This window comes from Spermophilus citellus (genome assembly GCF_964194105.1).
Source record: "Spermophilus citellus genome assembly, chromosome: 14".
Classification (NCBI taxonomy): domain Eukaryota; kingdom Metazoa; phylum Chordata; class Mammalia; order Rodentia; family Sciuridae; genus Spermophilus; species Spermophilus citellus.
Genome location: NC_138194.1, coordinates 21,607,957 through 21,622,698, shown reverse-complemented (window position 1 = coordinate 21,622,698; position 14,742 = coordinate 21,607,957). Strand labels below are relative to the sequence as shown.

General features: G+C 36.8%; 1 protein-coding gene across 9 annotated transcripts in view; it reads left to right on the top strand.

Annotated features, from left to right (window-relative positions):
• PRKDC (protein kinase, DNA-activated, catalytic subunit) overlaps window positions 1-14,742 on the top strand; it is a 175,429-nt gene that overhangs the window by 88,594 nt on the left and 72,093 nt on the right. For all 9 annotated transcript variants that reach the window (XM_081265647.1, XM_081265646.1, XM_081265643.1 and 6 more), the window contains 11 exons: window positions 874-1,052; window positions 2,316-2,484; window positions 2,739-2,804; window positions 4,555-4,627; window positions 5,627-5,775; window positions 6,273-6,410; window positions 6,614-6,733; window positions 9,514-9,657; window positions 11,179-11,330; window positions 12,319-12,450; window positions 14,003-14,114. In XM_081265647.1, coding sequence (XP_081121773.1) covers window positions 874-1,052; window positions 2,316-2,484; window positions 2,739-2,804; window positions 4,555-4,627; window positions 5,627-5,775; window positions 6,273-6,410; window positions 6,614-6,733; window positions 9,514-9,657; window positions 11,179-11,330; window positions 12,319-12,450; window positions 14,003-14,114 — 1,434 coding nt within the window. The remainder of the gene's footprint in view (window positions 1-873; window positions 1,053-2,315; window positions 2,485-2,738; window positions 2,805-4,554; window positions 4,628-5,626; window positions 5,776-6,272; window positions 6,411-6,613; window positions 6,734-9,513; window positions 9,658-11,178; window positions 11,331-12,318; window positions 12,451-14,002; window positions 14,115-14,742) is intronic.

Here is a 14,742-nt window from a genome sequence, read left to right as displayed (position 1 = left end):
GGCCATTTGTAGCTTGGGCGTCTTTCACATCAAGGCAATCCAGAGGTCCATAGTGGCAGTTGATGGGTGATGAGACGAATCATACAGGGATTATGCTGTGGGAGGATCCTGTATGAACCCCCAATGATGAAACGAGATTTTCAGCCTTTGCTGCTATAGTTTTGCAGCAGATCCCAGTGCCTCCTTTCTGGGTTCTTATCTTGTGAATTTGTAGAATGAAATCCATTGATGAGAAAGAGTATTGAAAAGTAGGATTTAATCAAGTGAGAAGAAAGACAAAGTACCCACAGGCCAAGAGGGGATCCAGTAAGAGTTGCCCCTGATGTCACATCATTAATGTAAACTTGAAAGTAGTTTAAATATCTGTTTTTTTTTTTTAATGTTGGATTTTTCTCCTTTTGTTCCCATGCCTTTAATAAGATTTCTTGAAAACATTGTTTTACCACGGGCTCACTATTTGAACATCATCTTTCTCTCTTTCTTTTTGATAGTAGGGATTAAATTCAGAGGTGCTTTACCTCTGAGCTGCGTCCCCGGTCCTTTTTTATTTTTTATTTTGAGACAGGGTCTCACTAGGATATTTTGACCCTGACCTCCAACTTTTGATCTTCCTTTCTTGAGTTACTGGGATTATAGGCGTGTACCACTGTGCCCAGCCTTGTGCATTATTTCTTGCTTCACCGAATATAATAACTCAGTGTTTTATCCATGTTGGAAACACTGGACAACAGGGCACTCCCTTATCAAAGCAAATTAGTGTTTCTGTTAAAATTATTTTCTGTCTAAAGGCATTAAGTATTAAATTGATGTGTTGAATAAGATATTTTTCATGTTGGATAAAACTGGAGATAATTGTTTGTTACCTTTTTTAAGCTAAATGAAGCTACTTTTGATACTCAAATCACCAAGAAGATGTGCTATTATAAGATGCTAGATGTGATGTATTCTCGTCTTCCTAAAGATGTTGTTCACTCTAAGGAATCTAAAATCAATCAAGTTTTCCATGGTTCCTGTATTACAGAAGGAAATGAACTTACAAAGACACTTATTAAGTAAGATTATTTAATTTTGGATTCTATTTGATTTATTACTATTTTTGACATATAGAATTTTATGTGTGTATATAATGTGAATAAGTGTTTTATTTAGATACTGAACTTTTATAGTTTTCTGATCTTTCTTATATACAAATTACTTAGATGGACTTTAGTGTGTCATTGGACATTAGATGTTTTATCCCAAACTTATCCTTTATAAAGAATAAAACTCTAATTTTACTGTTTTACTTTCTAACACTTTTTCTCCCTGAATAGCTTGATATATTTTAGTAGTATGAGTTACAGTGAGAAGCTCTTTTATTTTTTCTATTATTTGAAATGGCAAAAGTGGCAAATATTCTTAGTAGGTGTTCTTTAAAGCACAAAGTGATCAAATACATTTTCTTTAAAACTAGTCTTCTAATGAAGTTCTTCCAAGGAAGATGTACTTTGCTGAGTCTCTATTTTTATTTATTTATTTATTGGTACTGGGGATTGAACCCAGGAACATTTTACCACTGAGCCCCACCCCAATCCCACCCCCGCTTTTTTTGTTCTAATTAGTTATACATGGCAGTAGGATGCATTTTGACATATCATACATAAATGGAGTATAACTCCTCATTCTTCTGGTTGTACATGATATAGAGTTACACAGCCAACCCCTTTCTATTTTTTGAGACAGGGTCTCACTAAGTTACTTAGGGCCTTGCTAGGTTGCCAAGGATGGTCTTGAACTTGTGAACCTCCTCTCTCAATCTCCCAAGTCACTGGAATTATTGGTGTGCACACCACACCTGGACTGATCTCATTTTGCACCTCCAAACCTATCATTACTCTTCTCTTACTCTAGTCCATATTTACCTCCTGGGTGAACGATGTTGCCTTCTACTTGTTTGCACAAAGAAGAGTCTTAGGAGTCACATTTTACTTCTCTTTATCTGCATCTCTCCAACCTCTGGCACATTTTATCCTTTCCATGCTCCTGAAACCATTGCCCTTGTTTCTATGTCCTCTCCTGCAGCCTTGTTTTAGCACCGTACTTCCCTGTCTCTTTACATATTGTACTTGTTGCTGTCCTTAAAACGAGTGGTAAGATCAATGTATGTGGCCTGTGCTCTGAGACAACGACATGCTTATCTTGATATTCCCAGTGCCAGTACTATGCCTGGCACAAACCTGACACTTTGGAGAAAATGCAGTTGTTAGGCATGGTTGAGCTCAAGCTTCAATTTCCATGTTAAGTGAATTAATTTGTGATCTATATCTACTCTGCAGATTGTGCCATGGTGCATTTACAGAAAACATGGCAGGCGAGAGCCAATTGCTGGAGAGGAGAAGGCTTTATCATTGTGCTGCATACAATTGTGCCATTTCTGTTATCAGCTGTGTCTTCAATGAATTGAAATTTTACCAAGGATTTTTGTTCAATGAAAAACCAGAAAAGGTGGGCTTCTCCAGTGACGTTCACTAGTTGTCATTATGGGATTTCAAAAGTTAGATTTCATCAATTCAAATTATATCATAATTTATATCTTCTTATAATGTTAAAGGTATGTTTTTTTTTTTAGTTCTGCATAAATACATTTTAAAGTTGAAGTGCTTCTTAATGAATTATTGGGTAGAATTAATTCTGTAGTACCATTACATTTAGGATGTCTATCTTTCAGATATTTTCATATGATTTTTTTGGTTTTATAGAACATGCTTATTTTTGAAAATCTGATAGATCTGAAGCGCTGCTATACATTTCCTGTAGAAGTTGAGGTAAGTGAAAATTTCATTCTTGTTTCTAAGTAAAAAAACCAAACATTAAATGCTCACAGAGAAGAGCATATTGTGTTGAACATGTTAAATATTCAAGTCTGCTTTCAGCCACAAAAACTGGCAGCTTCATGTTGTTTCTATAAAATCAAAACTACAGAAATTGGCAGTGTCAGCCCCAGGTATAGTCTCAAACAATTACATTTTTAATTAATTTTTAATTTTTTTCTCCTCTTGACTTGTGAAGGAATGACAGTGCCAACAGAAGGAACTGTTAGGACATCCCAGAAGTTATTTTCTGAGTAAATTCTTTTAGTCAGAGAAATTGAAGTCCATACTGATAAGAATTGTGAACCTGTGATCCTGCTTGGGCAACCTGACCCGAAAATGAGGAAGTCATGGGGATAACCAGCAGATGTAACACGTTTGGTTTTAGTCAAGGTCAGATTGGCATATCAGCTTCAGCAGTTAGTGAAAAGTCAGGTGGCTGTTGCTTTCATTCCCCACTGGAAATGGGAAGAGTAGGCCTGGCACAGTGGCACACTCCTTCAATCCCAGCTTCTCTGGAGGCTGAGGCAGAGAGATGGAAAGTTTGATGTAAGACTGGGAAACAGTCAAGACCCTGTAGGGGGATGTAGCTCAGTGGTAGAGTGCCTCTCCGTTCAGTCTCTAGTACTGGGGTGGAGTGGGGAGAAATGAGGATGGTGGGGGAGAGCTCTGAGTTCATATACCATAGGCCATACACATAGCTGCTGACCTTGACCATGTCTTAGTGCTTCACTGATGCATGCCAGTGGTTGCTTCCTACCTCATATCCTTTTGGAGCATAACCAGATTTTTGTTCATTTGTTTGTTGTGGTATTGTGGTTTGAAAGCAGGGTCCCTTTGCCAGTGAGCTGTCTCCTCAGCCTTTTTTATTTTGAGACAGGATTTTGCCAAGTTCCTGAGGCAGATCTTGAACTTGTGATTGTCTTGCCTCAGCCTCCAGAGCAGCTGGGATTATAAACATACACCACTGTCCCCAGCTAGATTCTTTTCTTAGGCTTATGTTCAAAGAACTAAAACCCAAAAAAACATTAGCACTAGTTTTTATAAGTATTTATACCCTTGATATATGCTATTTCTACACTCTAAAAAACACTGTAAGGTGCTGTATCATAACCATGATTGATACAGGAAGTTGATTCTCAGAGGTCAAGTAAAAACTGTTGGTAGTCCAGGCCTGTGGATATAAAAAGCTCAGCACACACTGCTCATTAAGCTGTACCAGAGCCAAGTGTGTGGGAGTCTTCTATCAAGGTTTTCCATAAAGAAAATTCATACACACACACACACACACACACACACACACACACACGTAATTTTTAAAATACTTTTAAATTTGATAAAAGGGTTTTTTTTGTTGTTGTTGTTGTTTTGTTTTTAATATTACTTTGGGCCAGGTGCAATGGTGCACACCTGTAATCCTAACTACACAGGAGACCAAGGCAGGAAGATCTCAAGCTCAAGGTAACTTAGGCAACTTAAGTTGCCTGAGCAAATTAGGGAGACCTGTCTCCAAATAAAAAATAAAATGTGTTGAGGATATAGCTCAGTGATAGAGTACCCCAAGTCTCAATCTCCAGTACCTAAAAAAAAAAAAAGAGTTGTTTTTTTTTTTTTTTTTTTTTTTTGGCTAAATTATTTCTAAAACAGAAAAAGTGTATCCATGATTCTAAAATATTTTAAATAGTATATTTGTTTTGCCCAATAGGTTCCTATGGAAAGAAAGAAAAAGTACATGGAAATTAGGAAAGAAGCCAGGGAGGCAGCAAATGGGAATTCAGGTAGGATATTGTAAAAATGATTAGAAAGTTTCTAAAAGTTAATATTTGTTTATGTGAATAGAAAATATTTTAAATACTCCAAAACATCGAAATTGAGTTTGACTTTTTTTTTTTTTTTCCCCCAACTCTTAGGTGGCAACTGGAATTACATTTTGAAAGAAATGTAATTAGCCAAACTAAACTGCATTAGAAAGATCTCAGAGTAGCCCGAGAGGGCAAGATGGGCTTGATGCTTCTTTGTTTTTCTATGGATTATATAGATATTTTCAGAATATATGTTAGAATAAGAGTTATATTCTGCCACTCACCAGTCTAGGTCCCCGTCTCAGGACAGAGCTGCTCCAGGCCTCTGTTTCACTGTCCTCTGCTCTAGCCCCACAGCCTCTGCCTGGTCTTTGTGGCTGCTGGGCTTGATTTTTGCCTAGAGACATTTATTCGTGCCCTTCCCTCTAATACTGTCAGCACCAGGTGTCAGTGTGCCTCATGACATTTTGTTTAATGTCAGCTCTCTCTAGCCTTCTGGTTCAAAGTGAACATACTATCCGTCTGCATTCTCTTTGTTTCACTTTTTTTTTCTTAATTTTTCTTCATGGTTGAGGATATTTTGAAACAGTTTTTTAAATCCTTTGTGTATTTTGTTTGGCTTAACTGGTTTTTAGTAGCATTTCTTCCCACATTTATCTTAAACTCAAGGGACACAATAAAATGTATTGTCATAAGAATTTTAAATGCAGAGATATTGTTACAAATTAGATTCGGTTTACCTTGATTTCTTTTTCATAGCAGTAGAGAAGAACTCAATAATGACACAAGCAAAGGGAGTTTTTTCCCCCCATTTCCTTTTTGCTTTGTTAATTTGGACTAAGGGCTAATAATCACAGGGCTGATGAAAGACCTAGTTAAAGTAAAGTATCCTTTGATATCATTTGAACTTAGAGAAATACATTTCTTACTGATTATGTTTTGAGTACATGTATTTTCTTTCTATTTATGTTTCAGATGGTCCTCATTATATGTCTTCCTTGTCATATTTGGCTGATAGTAGCCTGAGTGAGGAAATGAGTCAATTTGATTTCTCAACTGGAGTTCAGAGCTATTCATATAGCTCCCAAGACCCTAAATCTACCACTGGTCATTTTCGGAGACGGGTGATCACATCTCACATATTAAAAGAATTGTGTCACAGTTTGCCAAATAAAGGGGTCATAGCTGTGCTCTTTTATTACTAGGGGAAACTCTATCGGTAGTCCTTGGGGACTAATGTTGATTTGGAGAATTTTCCAAAATCTAAGCCCCAGCCTTTCGTCCTGTGGACTCAGCACTAAGGAAGGAGTCAGGAAGCTAGGGGTCATGGTAGAATAAAGTTCTGAGCTGCGGTTGGTGTGAAGGTAACAGGGATAACTGACCTGAGGTGTGACCCCAGGGGAGTGACTGGGCAGATGGGACCTGGAATGTAAGACAAACATAAGGTCCTATTTACTTTTTAGTTGTTCAATAAGAAAGCATAGCAAGTGTATTTGATATTATTATCCAATTGTTATTATTATTTTAGTTTTTATTACATGATATTGAACAAAAAATGAGCACCTCATGTCCAATGGCATTTAACAGTTTTCTATATCACTGGATTTTTCCCTTTTCATAGGAACATCAAGACCCCAAGATCCAAGAGGATGTCCTAGAATTAGAGATGGATGAGCTCAATCAACATGAATGTATGGCACCCATGGTAGCCCTGATTAGGCACATGCAGAGAAATCTGATCCCACTCAGAGAAGAAGAGGTGTTTTTTCCATTAATCTTATATTGTCTTTGTTAATACTACTTATTGATATCATATTGAGGATTAACTAATATTAAAAGCTACATTACATACCAGATAAACATGATATTTTTGCTTTCATATCTTCTTCATTTTTTTCCTTATAACATCAAAATGAGTTTTTTTTATTCTACTTTTCAAGGTAATTTTGTGTTTTATTTCAGGGTTCAGTGCCAAAAGATCTTCCTCCTTGGATGAAATTTCTTCATGACAAACTAGGAAATTCATCTGTACCATTAAATATCCGTCTCTTCTTAGCCAAACTCATTATTAATACAGAAGAAGTAAGTATTATTTAACAATTCTTTGCAGTTTTATGCATCTGCTTAAAGAATATCACAATGAAGGAAGTTCTAAATGGTGATAACAGGCTTCTGTTCTCAATAAATTAGCCAACTATATCTTGAAAGTACATTGTTTTATCAAACACAAATTAATCTTTGTTGAGTTAGATATGATCTTTGTGTAGAGTATATGTGGCAACTTTCTTAAGGCTGCTGACCCTCTTTGTTTATAATAGCAAAAAATAAATGGGTAAAAATATTCCCGTTGGGTTGGAGATATAGCTCTGTTGGTAGAGTGCTTGCCTTCCATGCGCAAGGCCTGGGTTCAATCCCCAGCACCACACACACACACACACACACACACACAAAAAAAAAAAAATTCCTGTTAACTCTAAATGAAAAATAAGTCCCTTTCTCTCAGGTTGTTGCTGAATTTGTCAATTCATTTACACATAGCACCAATTAGATTGGGAGCACCTTCCACCAGGGGGATTGAGTAGATTTTGGAGAGGGCCCTTGGGCTTAGTGTGGTAGAGATTTGCATTCTGCTTAGAAGGAGCTGCATGAGCAGAAGTGACCCCTGAGATTGCTAATATGTCTGTACTAACTGAGTAGACCATGGGGGCAAGGTCTGGATGAGAGGTTTCTGAGGGACAGGTGACCTAGACTAGGCCTTGTAAGGGGTCTGGCTCACTTGTTGAATAGTAGGGAGCTACTGAAGGGTGCTAAGTGGAGGATTGACATGATCCACTTAGATCATCTTTCCCAGTAGAAAAGCCCTTTTAGGTAGGTAGCTCTTGGATGTAATCCAGAGAGAGGCTGCCTGGGACTCTAGTAGGAACTGCTTTCCTTGGGGTCTTTCTGGATTTCTAGCTCTCGGGGCTTCTGTCACAAGGTGACAGTGGGGCTTAAACATGGGCTGTGAAGTTCTAAAATCTGAGATCTGGGTATTGGTAGGGTTGGTTCCTTTGAGACCTGTGAGGAAGCATCTGGTCGAGGCTTCTCTCAGCTTCTAGTGGCTTTAGGCATTCTTTGGCATGTGGATAGGATTCTGTGTTGTCGTCTTCTACACATCTGTCTGTTGCTGTATTTAAATTTCTCCTTTTTAAAGGACACCAGTGTGCTTCAGATACCTCAGGATCACAGTAAGGTGGAGGGCGCTAGGGAAGAATAGCGTTACCTTAGATTAGATAGAGGGAAGAGATGGGAGGAGAGGGGAGGAAATGTGGGGATAGGAAAGCTAGTAGAATGATACAGAATTATTACTGTATATATGTATATGACTGCATGACCAATATGATTCTGCAACATGTACACTCAGAAAAATAAGAAATCATATCCCATCTGTGATATCAAAGTGCATAAATGCATTCTACTGTCATGTATAGCTAATGAAAGCAAATTTTAAAAATTAAAAAAAAAAAGGACATCAGTGTATTGGTTTACAGTTGACCTAATAACCTCATTTAAACTCCAAATAAGGTCACATTTTGAGAACTCATATGATGGACAACAAACAGCTTTTTAGGGGATACAGTTCAACCCCTAACACTTGGCATCACACCTGATTTCTAGCTAAAGCACTGACTCAATATCTACGAAAAAGGAGCTGTTTATTTTTTGGATGATTTCTTGGTGGGGCTAGACATGGGCAGTTAGGCTGATAGGGAAGCCTGCTACACTGTATTTGCACAAATGACTCTGAGACGTCACTAAGACATGTCCCTGAAGTGTTGTGCATGTGGATGTCATCAGAGTAGTGATACTCAAAATGAGACGACCCAACAGTCTTTGTCTTGTGGAAGAAAAGAACTTATATTTGCATTCAGTTTTAACCATTAAGTATTTGTTATAGTTTAATAGCCTAATAAAGAAGTTTACATATATGATGAATAAATTAGAGTTATAGACATACATGGAGTGTGCCCAAGATTTTGTTCTTATGGGTGTATGATCAAAAAAGGTTTATGGTGGGGTTGAAGTTGTAACTCATTGATGGAGTGCTTGCCTTACATGTGTGAGGCACTGGGTTCAATCCTCAGCACCACATAAAATAAATAAATAAATAATAAATAAACAAAAAAAGGTATTGTGTCCATCTACAACTAAAAAATAATACTTAAAAAAAAAAGTTTTATAAAAAAAGATCTGTGGCCACACAAATTAAACATACTTGAATATGAGAAGGTAGAAAGGGTAAGAAGTAAATAACTCAGTCTTCTTTTCCATCAAAATGGCATTCTCCTGCAATTCTAATATAAATTAAATGGAATTTAGTATATGGATATATTGGAATTAGACTTTAGAGATCTGAAGTTGAGCTGATGTGAAGTTTATTACGGAATGACTTCTAAGATAGGAAAAAAATGGGGGGCGGGAATTGAGACATATATGCCTACCTGATTTTTTAACCTTTATTTTTTCCTATGTATTATGCTTTTGTATAAAATGAAAGTTGAATTTTCTATAACTGCCTATTATTTAGAAGGACAGAGGGGATTAATATGGAATACTTTGATTTTGATTTCTATAAGCCTCATTACATACAAAGGTTTTTAAACAATAAGGTCAACTATAAATCCATTTCACTTGAATTGTTTAGGAGTTCATAAAGAGATAATTCATCAAATATAATCCAATTAAGTGAGTTAATTGTTGGAATTTACATTTGTTTTGAATGTAAGTCATAAAATTTTAGCTGATGGAGAATAAATTCCTATATTAATATTTTGATTATTCAAAATGATTCTTCTATATTTGACTTTTAAATTCTCTTGTAGGTCTTTCGCCCTTATGCAAAGAATTGGCTTAGCCCTTTGTTGCAACTGGTGGTTTCTGAAAACAATGGCGGAGAAGGAATTCACTACATGGTGGTTGAGATTGTGGCTACTGTTCTTTCATGGACGGGCTTGGCTACCCCTATAGTAAGAAACAATGTTCTGTTATGTAGAAATATACTGTGTAATACACATTATTCCCCCTAATATACATTATTCCTTTGCTGCATACCGGAGAACTTATTGGCACACGATTTGTGCACCTCTTAATAAGTCATTGCTTTAGCAGCAGTTGTTGTATTGCTGTACTGCTGTCACATCACATGGCCTCATACTGTTCATTCTTTTTTCTTTTTTGTGGGGTGGTGGTGGTGGTGGTGATACTGGGGATTTGATACAGGGGTGCTCTACCACAGAACTATACCCTCCAGACCTCCTTCTGCCTTAGCCTCCCAAATCTCTGGGATTATAGGCATGTGCTACCATGCCCTGCTCTTTTTCTACTTTTGATAATTCCTCTGACCTTACCTTTATTACTAAGTTATCAGTGTGTTTTGTTTGTTGCTTTTATTAGTTAGGAGCTTGGAGACTAGATAACCAGTTTATTAAAATTATATACAAAAATATAAAATATTTTGAGTAGTATCTACCTACTCAATGTCAAGTTCTGAGAACTTCTGGTATTAATAAAGTCTGGATTTTTTTTTTTTTTTTGCATTTTTTCCAACTTATTAACTCTAAATTTTTTGTTGTTGTTGTTGTTGGTGGTGGTGGTGGTTATTTTTTGTTACTGGGAATTAAATCCTGGGATGCTTTACTACTGAGCTGTATCCCCAGCTCTTTTTATTTTTCATTTTATTTTAGGACAGGGTCTTATTAAGTTGCTTAGAGCCTCACTAAGTTGCTGAAGCTGGCCTCAAATCCTTCTGTCTCAGCCTCCCAAATTCTAGAATTACAGGCATGTGCTACCACACCTAGCTTCCAAGTATTGTCTAATATTGGTAACAGTAGAGATTGCTAAGGAATTGATTGACAGGTGCCTATCACTGTGTGTTCTGAAGTAAGAACTGACTCACGTGTTCCATTTTCCCCATGGAATAACAACCAGTCAGGTGTTAGGGAGATCAGTACTTTTGAGGATCCCTAAACAAAGACTGGCAATTTTATGAACTCTGGGGTGGATGGGGAGTTGTGGGGCTGGGGGGGGGGTGGTGATGAAGGAAAGGGCCAAGAGTCAAAAAGTACTGGGTACAGAGTCATTATGGGACAAGTTTCCCAGTTTCCCTTCCTGCCTCATTTGGAGGTCTCATCAAAGGCCCTAGAAGAGGACCTCTGTCCAAGGGTTCAGAAAGGAGCTGGGAATAGAAGCTCCAGGCTAGGATGCAGGTATGCAAAGAGCATGGCTGGCCAGACCTGAGCCTCTTACTGCAGGTCCCTTGCAGTGTAGGAGCTGTGGCCAAGTCTGTGCAGGGATAGCAATCCCCCTCATCATGCCAAGGGAAGCCTGTGTACTGCCTATGACTAGACCTGATAGATCACGTGGAGTTTAACCAGGAGCCAGGCCCTTCAGTAAAATGCCACATTTCTTTTAGAAATTGCCTTTGGATTTAAAGATGCTTTTCCAGAATAGATGCTGCATATTAATACAGAATTTCTATACTTTTTCAGGGAGTCCCTAAGGATGAAGTGTTAGCAAATCGATTGCTTCATTTTCTAATGAGACATGTCTTCCATCCCAAAAGAGCTGTGTTTAGACACAACCTTGAAATTATAAAAACCCTTGTAGAATGCTGGAAGGATTGTCTGTCCATCCCTTACAGGTATACTTTTACTTATTTTTGCAATGTTGTTCAGAAATTTAAGTTAAAATATAGCATTTTGGGGCTGGGGATGTGGCTCAAGCGGTAGCACGCTCGCCTGGCATGTGTTCGGCCAGGGTTCGATCCTCAGCACCACATACCAACAAAGATGTTGTGTCCGCCGAGAACTAAAAAATAAATATTAAAAATTCTCTCTCTCTCTCTCTCTCTCTCTCTCTCCCCTCTCCCCTCTCTCACTCTCTCTTTAAAAAAAAAGAAAAAAATAAAGTACATTTTTTAAAAAAAATATAGCATTTTGTAAATGATGGTTATAATAAAATATAATTATGTGAAGTGATACCAGGAACATTATTTGAAATAGGGTCTATTTATAAGAATATAATTAGCAACTGATAAAAGCCAAAACCTCCAAAGTTATACTAGGAGTGTCTCTGGGTGGTCAGTGCCTCCAGTAGTCCCCTTCTGTCTCTTGGCTTACCTATGCTTTGCTTCATCCTCAGGCAGTTGGTGGGGGCTCTCTTGTTTGCACTTCCCCATCCCATGGGTAGTCCATAGGACATTTGTTTGACTTCTTTTAGATAGCCTGAGAAAAGCCAAAACTTTGAAAAAAGTTTGACCATCAACTAACAGATTGGGGCAGCAATAAAAATTAGAATATAAAAATGAACAAGGGTGGCTGGCGTTGTGGCTCAATGGTAGGCTCTCACCTTGCATGTGTGAGGCCCTGGGTTCAGTCCTCAGCACCACATAAAAAAACAAATAAATAAAAACAAAGGTATTGTGTCCAACTTCAACTAAAAAATAAATATTGAAAAAAATGAACAAAGGGAATGTTGTGCAAGAAGGAATCTTGAATGTGGGAAAATATAAAGTATTCCTTACACTTTTAGCTGAAAATGAACTTTAGAAAATACTGTTTTTGTCTTCCTGCTGTTCATTTCATTATATGACAATCTCTATTTTTCCTTTCTTTGTGCTTGTGTTTCAGGTTAATATTTGAAAAGTTTTCCAGCCAAGACCCCAATTCTAAAGACAATTCCATAGGGATTCAGTTATTAGGTATTGTAATGGCCAATAACTTGCCTCCCTATGACCCAAAGTGTGGTATAGAGAGTATCAAGTAAGTGTCTTTTTTTTTTGCTCTGTTTTTTAGTTGTTAAACTAAAAAATTGAATTGGATTGTCAGAATGGAGCATGGTTTGATTTGATATATGTAAGGACCATGTAAAAACTATCTACCTAAAATAAAAAGATTTGGTTTAGAGGTTGTTTGGGAGAAGAACTTTTTTATCTTTTTTTAAAAAATATTTTTTTGTAGTTGTTGATGGATACAATACCTTTATTTTATTTATTTATGTTTATGTGGTGCTAAGCATCGAACCCAGGGCCTCACACGTGCTAGGCAAGCACTCTACCACTAAGCTACAACCCCAGCCCCAAGAACTTTATCTTGAGTGAATGAGGAATTTAGTTTTTTAAAAATATAATTTTTGTGGGGCTGGGGTTATGGCTTAGCACTTGCCTTGTACATGTGAAGCACTGGGTTTGATCCTAACCACCACATAAAAATGAATAAACAAAATAAAGATTTTGTGTCTATGTATAAATAAAAAAATATTTTTTAAAATGTGATTTTTGGGAGCTAGGGTTATAGCTCAGCTGTAGAGCACTTGCCTCACACCTGTGAGGCACTGGGTTCGATCCTTAGCACCACATGAAAATAAGTAAATAAAGATATTGTGTCCATCTTAAAAAAAATGTTTTAAAAAATGTGACTGGATTTTTCTTGTGTAGGTTTCAGCAGATAAGAGGTATTACATATTTTATTCTTATTTTTGAAACTAACATTTTTTACTTCTTAGTTAATTAAATTTTTTTTGCCATTACTGAGGATTGAACTCAGGGGCACCCTATCTCTGAACCATCTCCCCAGCCCTTTTATTTATTTTTTCTTTAAATTTTATTTTGAGGTAGCCTTAAATACATACTCATACTTGCAAGTTGCATTATGTTTTATGTTCATATTTTCTTTTTAATTTTTTTTTATTTTTTTAATTTGTTCTAATGAGTTATACATGAATGCATTTAGACACACTGTACACTTCTCCTTCCTCTGGCTGAACATAGTTCATAGTCACAACAGTAGTGTAGTCATATCTGTATATAGGTGGAATGTTCATGTCATTCCAGCATTCCTCCCATCTCCACACCCTCCCCCCACTGCTGTAAAAATTGACATGGCTGCGTCATCATAACATGCTGATTTGAAGTCCTTTGGGTACAGACCGTAGAGTGGGATAACTGGGTCAAATGGTGGTTCCATTCCAAGTTTTCTGAGGAATCTCCATACTGAGGAATCTCAAGAGGATTGCACCAATTTGCAGTCCCATCAGCAATGTATTTTTTTCCTCCATCTTTGCCAACACTTATTGTTGCTTGTATTCTTGATATCTGCCATTCTGACTGGAGTGAGATGAAATTTTAAAGTAGTTTTGATTTGCATTTCTCTAATCACTCGAGATGGTGAACATTTTTGCATATGTTTGTTGATCAATTGTATTTCATATTTCTCAATTTGTTCTAGTAGTATGATAATGAGGATAATTTTTATATTTTTGTCAAACATCAGAATAGATTATTTTATGCATACTTATTTTTTGTATTTATTGTAGATACTTTCAAGCTTTGGTCAATAATATGTCCTTTGTAAAATATAAAGAGGTTTATGCAGCAGCAGCAGAAGTTCTAGGACTTATTCTTCAATATGGTACTGAGAGAAAAAATGTGAGTGTGTTGTTCTAAATTAAGTGCTTCCTTTCAAACTCATTTGTAATGATCTTTAATACATGTATTTCTTATATGCTATTTGCAACACAGTGGACATTGGCATTTAATAATTTTTTACCCTCTTTCTTACTGTATACCAAATACAGTGCTCAGTTTTTTAGAGAGGACATAAACACCTGGAATTTTGCCGAACATTTAAAGATTGACAATTAACTTTGCATTGTAAAACTCAGGAAGCAACTATTTAACTAGCCTGCCTTCCTCTGAATTTAGTCTCAAGATTTCCTTTTGGAGAAAATTATCCTGGTAAATAGCCAAATTATCCTGATCAGATCCTCCACTCGGAAATTTCACAATAATAAATCTGTTATCAGAGCATGTACTTCTCAGGGGACCTTTTCCAGTTTCATGTGCCCTGCCTATACTTCATAGGATTTGAGGAGAACCAAAGTGAGTATTTAAGTACAGTGCAGATTCAGATCAGAGTATTCTGCTAATAGGTAAAATTAATTATTAAATAGATATATATGGCTGCATAGGACACTGTGTGTTGACCACAAGTTATCATTTATCTCAAAGTGTAGCAGAGAGAGGTTTCTGCACTGCCTAGCATGCTGTCATGTTA